Raw genomic sequence first — 6,000 nt, 5'->3', positions numbered from 1 at the left:
TCTCATGAGGTTTAACAAGACCAAGTGCTGCACCTGGGTCAGAACAACTCTGGTATCAACACAGGATGGGGGGTGAACAGATCGAGAGCAGCTGTGACCAGGGGTGCTGCTGGGTGAGAGGCTGGACATGCTCTGGCCACGGGCACTCACAACCCAGAAGGCCAAACCTGTCCTGGGCTGCATCCTAAGGATAAGGGAGGGGATTCTGTCCCTTTGCTCTGCGAAATCCCGCCTGGAACACTGCATCCAGCTCTGGGGCCCAGCACAGGAAGGACATGGACCTGTTGGAGCGAGTCCAGAGGAGGCCAACAAGATGATCAGAGGGATGGAGCACCTCTCCCACGAGGAAAGGCTGAGAGAACTGGGCTTGTTCAGCCTGGGAAGGAGAAGGCTTTGAGGTGACCTAAGTGTGGTCTTCCAGTACCTGGAAGGGAGCTCACAGTAAAGATGGGGAAAGATTATTTGCAAGAGAACGTAGTGACAGGAGGTGAGGGAACGGGTTCAAATCGAAAGAGTAGGTTTCGGTTAGACATTACAGAAAAAATCCTCTACCCTGAGTGTGGTAAGGCACTGGCACAGGTTCCCCAGAGAAGCTGTGGATGCCCCATCAGGCTGGATGGGGCTCTGTTAACCTGGTCTAGTGGACGTTGTCCCTGCCCACGGCAGCGGCGCTGGAAGAGGATGAACTTTAACATGCCTGCAGCCCAAACCATTGCCGGCTCCGGCTCCGTGAGGGGAGGCGGCCGCTCCCGCAGCGGGCGGGGCGGGGCAGGGCCGGCACCGCCCCCACGCCGGCACGGCCGGCTCTCCAAGATGGCGTGGGCACCGCCTCCATCGGCGGCCAAGCTCTACAGGCCGAATCGCTACGTCTCGCTGCCCGCCGAGCTCGACCCCGCCACCTTCGACACATCGCCGGAGAAGCTGCGCGCCGAGGCCGAGCGCCTGGCGATCCGCTCCCGGCTCAAGCGGCAGTACCTGCTGCAGCTCAACAACCCCAGCCCGCCCGCCGTCATCGTGAGTGGGGACGGAGGGGCCGAGGGGCGGCGGGGGCAGCGCGGGGCTCGCCCGCCTCACCCGGCGGGTCCCGGAGCGGGGCCCGCTCCTCCGGCCGTGCTGGGGCCGGGGCCGGGGCCTGGCGGCGGGACGCTGCCGCCCTCCCCGTGACCTTGGTGCCCTTCCCGCTGTGCCTCGGCCTCGGTGCCCGGGTTGAGGGGCCAGTGCGGAGCCCCGCGGCCTCACCGCTGTTGTCTTTGCACCCCAGGAAAATCCCGCCTTGATCCGCTGGGCCTATGCGAAGTCGCAGAACGTCTACCCGACATTCCGCCCGACACCCAGGACGTCCTTTCTCGGAGCTGTTTATGGCTTAGGCCCCCTCCTCTTCTGGATCTTTGTCTTAAAAGCTGACAGGGTAAGTCGGCAGAGAGCGCTGAACGTCAGCGAACACCACAAACACCAGCTTGTAAAATGTACATCTGCTTGGAGTCTCATTCTGTGGGATCCTCATGCCCCTAAGAATGATTAATACATTGAAGTAGTGAGGGAAGGAAGGCTGTAGCGAGCCTGCGGTCTCAGAGCCTGTTACTGGTTGCAGAGTCTTGTTTTTCTGAGCACCCTTTATTGTACCTTGGGACTATGGCCAGTCACAGGTTGCCTGATTAGGCTATTTTACAGTCACAGAGCTCTCTGGAGCACTGAGTGACAATTAATCCTAAATTACTCTTATTTTCAGCAGTTGACATGCATTAACTATGCATTTTGAACTCAAAATACACAGGAAGCTTATGGATGGCAGACCTAGCGATATCTCTGTGCAGTTGCTTGACCATTTCTCTAATTTAGTGAAGCAAAATGGGAGGAATAATTATGCCAATTGCAGTGTCTGATCTCAGCTGGACACTCTAATAATTTGGAAGGTTTATCTTGCTTCCATTCTAACTCCTAAACTATGAGTGTCAGAATGTAAGCAATGGTAGATCATTATGAAAAAAACTCAATTATACATAAAAAATGCTAACAGGCAGACAGTGGCTGTTTTTAGTAGAGAATTTGTGGCTGTTGTAAACCACTTTTATTTCCCTCTTTTGCACAGAAGTAACATTTTAGATCAAATAGTAAACCATGAAGCACTAACATGAATTAACAGAATATTTGTAGGGAATATTGTTTGCCTGAGTGAATTGGAAATTTGGGTTTTAGGAAACATGCTGAGCATCTTGATATAAGTGTTCTTGAGACTTAAGTATTTTGCCATGCTGAAGTCCAGGATAATTCACTTTCCTTTATTGTGGTTCCTTTAGTGATGTTTGGGGATTCTTCTTGTTTTCCTGGTATTACATAAGGCATGGTAGTCATAGTCTCTTCTCTGAGGAATGTTTGCTGTGTGTCTGGGAAGGCAAGAGGTAAATTACCAGGTTTTAAGTAAATCTGGTTTTATCCAGCAGCAGGAATCTGGCCATTATCTGCAGTGCCTGTGTACTGTAATGGTACCTGTCAGAAAGGTACATGACTGCAGAGTGGGGTACAAATGGGTAGGAAGTGAGCCCAGGCACTTTTAGGCAAGTTATTAAGAAGTTTCTCCATAATGAGATCTCTAAGCTGGGTTATTCAGCCAGAAGGAGGAGATAGAAACTCAGGTACAAGTGATGAGACACAACTAGTTTGGTGAAAAATGCCTTACAGGAATTGGTCTCTGCTGGCCTGGAGAGCACCTAGATGTGAGGCCAATCTGAGCAGGTCTTTAGTGGGTGGAGCTAAGTGCCTTGTTATCTTTTACTCTTAAACAGCTTGTGCCCACAGAATCATTTAGGGTGGAAAACACCCTTAAAATCCTATATGGTGCTGCCTTCATGTAGCCTGTGCTGAAATACTAGAACTGCTCTTCTGTTATCCCAGGCTGATTGGAAGTTCCTCCCTGGTAGGATAATGATAAATATTCTCTCTCTTCCACAGGATCGTAAAGAGAAGCGTATCCAGGAAGGGAAACTCAAGCCATCGCCAATCAGTATATTCTTCTAAGTCCCTGGAATTGCACTGATGTTCTTGGGAGAGAAATAAAATAAAATGCACTATGTGATGACATTTCTCTGTCACAAGAATAAATCTTAATTGCTTGTGGGTTGTCTTGCGTCTTTAAAAATCATGGGAAGTGCACAAATGTAGGATCTTTATGCCTAAACCAGATGGATACAGAGAGAGTGTCTGGAACTCAGCCACTGTACTCTTTTGGTGTACATACAGAGGATCTTTCTAAACCATGGAAGTTGCTGTTGCCCAGGAAGGGTGAAGTTTAAAATTAGTAGCAGGCTAAAATGCTAAGCAAGACCAAAGCAGTTTCCTAAAGGAACTACTGCTTGCCTTCCAGGTGTTTCTTTTTGGTGTCACTTTGGCTGTGTAGTTTGTCCTAACTGGATAATAGGCAAGTTGTATGATACATTTTTAAGAACTTAGGAGTCTGCCTGACTGCTCTCAATAAGTTGAGTTAATTTTTCTTTTCCCTAAACCATGTGTTTGTTTATTGCAATAAACTTCTATTTTTTATTAGTACCAGATTTGGAAATAGTGAGCTCAATGTTGTCATGCTGTATGTAACCAGAATTTCCACTAATTCTGTGGTTCCTGTGAATGGGAGACAAGAACTGTAAGATGAGGATTTTTACTTTGACACTGACCATCTTGTAGTACAGGAGAGTACTAGTCCCCCTGTAAGAGGGCTATGTTCAAAGAAAAATCCACCAAGTATAACTGGATCTTATGCCTGCAAAGACACCTTTTCTGTTTATTCTTATAAGAACAAAAGCTTTTCCTGCCCAGATCAACTGGTATAGAGAACTCTGGAATTGTTACTGCCAGTGTACTGAGGTATGAGTGCAATGAAAATATTTTTGATGCATACTTGAATTTTTACATGGCCTGTAGGTGCCATCATGTTCCATGCAACCCTCATTCTTCAGGGACTGGTTTCTTCCCAGGCACTGAGCTTCATGCCAGAAGCTCAGTCTGATACAGAAGTTGAAAAATTCCCTTTGCCTGCTGGGAAAGCAGCCAGTGTGAAGTCAGCAAAACCAGGTCCACTGCATCCTTTCTTTTCCTGCATGATGAAGATGTAAATGTGGGCCATTTGCAGTCACTCTCCAGCAGAGTGAGTTGATGAGCTTTTCCATATAATCACAAAGTGGCTGAGGTTGGAAGGGATGTCTGGAGCTCGTCTGGGTCCTGCCCTTTGCTCCAGTAGGGCCATCCAAATTGGGGTGTCCAGGACCACGTACGTACAGGTGGCTTTTGAGTGTCTCTAGAGATGAAGACTCCATAACTTCCTGAGCAACCTGTGCCCATGCTCAGTCACCCTCACAATAAAATCACTCTCACTGTGTGGGTTCTTTTTGATGGTGGTTTTGATGCTTGGATTTTTGTTTGTCTGCTTGCTTGTTTGTTTGTTTGCTTGCTTGTTTGTGTTTTTTGGTTCTTTTGTGTTTTGGTTTTTTTGTTTGGTTGGTTTTTTGTTGTTTTTTGCTTTTTTGTTTTGGGTTTTTTCTTGTTTTTTTTAAATTTTTTTAAAGTGTTTCCTGTTGCAGCTCTTCTTGTGTGGGCCATGAAACATTCAGGCTGTGTGGAGCTTGGCACTAATGCTTTGTACAGAAACTCGGCTAGTCAGTGCTAGGTTTTGCAATCCCATATGTGCTTCCAGCAACCCTTTTGCACCAGTTTCTGCAGCTTGTTCTGCTAGTTTAACTAAAGCAAACCCGTATTATTCTCTGCAGAATAGCTCCTAAAAGACTGTCACAAATGATATTACAAGATAAGGCTGTGGACCAGTGCAGAGAGGCATCAGTGCATGGAGAGAGTGGTATTTAAGGAAAGAAATAATTGCTTGTCTGAGCATGCTAAATTAGCTATTCTTGCTGCCACAAACTAATTTGATCTCCCAGGACCCATTTCCTCAGCTAATTGGAACTTGAGTTGCCACACATGTAAATTCTCCCTTGCAGCTGTATTTGTTTCAGGCCAGCCGAGCAAATGCTCCAGGATGGGCTGTGGATGAGCACAGCGCCTCTGGTCTTTTAGGGCAGCATTGGATTGATGCTCGTGGAATCTGCCACAGCCCTTTCCTTTCCAGCCCTGAGTCTCTGATCCCTGCAGATTTGAGCAAGGTGCTTGGGGAAAGGCTGCCCTACTTTTATCTCTTGTTATTTCCAGAGCTCTCCAAGCTGTTTTCTTGCTAGGAATGACATGCCATGCTGCTGGAGGTGGGGTTGATGTTTGGGGCAGTGGTGCTGGGTGCAGTGAGGAAGGAAAGAGAAGTTCCCCTTCAGATATCTAGGGTGGAGGTAGGAAAGTGAATGTGCCTTGTGGAATTTTACCCTTGACTGATGTGTTAGCACCCATATATGCTTTGGTGATGTGTCTGTATGAGAGAAATCCAAGCCTGTAGGTCACTGGATGATAATTAAGGTCCCAAACAGAAAACAAGCTCTTCCCCTCTGCCTGTGAAACATTTAGACCTTATTTATCCCTGGATCAGTCTGATTAAATCAGCTTCTCTGGCAAATTGATTCTCCCAAATGTCCTTTTCTGAATTGGCTATTTTAGACTAAACGTCTCTGTGTAGATTTTATAATACTTTGCTCAAAGCTGATGCCTTTTTTTTTCCCCAAGGACCTGGTGCAGATCCAAAATTGATGATGGATGTAACTGACTGATAACTGTGTGTTGCAGGTCTACATTTCCTTCTCTTTGGGAAAATTGCTTCTCTGGGAAAGTAAGAAATCAAAATGTGGTGGCACCAAGTTTAGAAACTTCCATGTGGGTATGTGCTAAAGTACAGGCCTGAAGTGTGGGGTGCCTGGCTGTGCTCCTGGTTCCTGCTCTACTTGGGGCTTTGCTTGCTCCCTCCACCCTGTGGAATTCACCAGCTGGGGGTGAGGCTTGCATACTCCAATCAATGTTGAGGTCCCCCATGGTGGCAGTTGAGCTTTTTTCCAGATACCTTCCCAGGAACAAATG

General features: G+C 47.3%; 1 protein-coding gene across 1 annotated transcript; it reads left to right on the top strand.

The window, feature by feature from the left end:
- Positions 1–775: 775 nt before the first annotated feature.
- Positions 776–3,113, top strand: NDUFB4 (NADH:ubiquinone oxidoreductase subunit B4). Its single transcript, XM_058045374.1, has 3 exons — positions 776–1,014; positions 1,262–1,408; positions 2,950–3,113. The coding sequence occupies exons 1-3, from the start codon at positions 814–816 to the stop codon at positions 3,013–3,015; spliced, it is 414 nt and encodes a 137-aa protein (XP_057901357.1). The 5' UTR covers positions 776–813; the 3' UTR covers positions 3,016–3,113.
- Positions 3,114–6,000: the final 2,887 nt, after the last annotated feature.

The sequence above is a fragment of the Melospiza georgiana genome, chromosome 2 (genome assembly GCF_028018845.1).
Source record: "Melospiza georgiana isolate bMelGeo1 chromosome 2, bMelGeo1.pri, whole genome shotgun sequence".
Taxonomy (NCBI): domain Eukaryota; kingdom Metazoa; phylum Chordata; class Aves; order Passeriformes; family Passerellidae; genus Melospiza; species Melospiza georgiana.
Note: the sequence above shows the minus strand (reverse complement) of the source record. Positions and strands in the feature narration are given on the sequence as shown.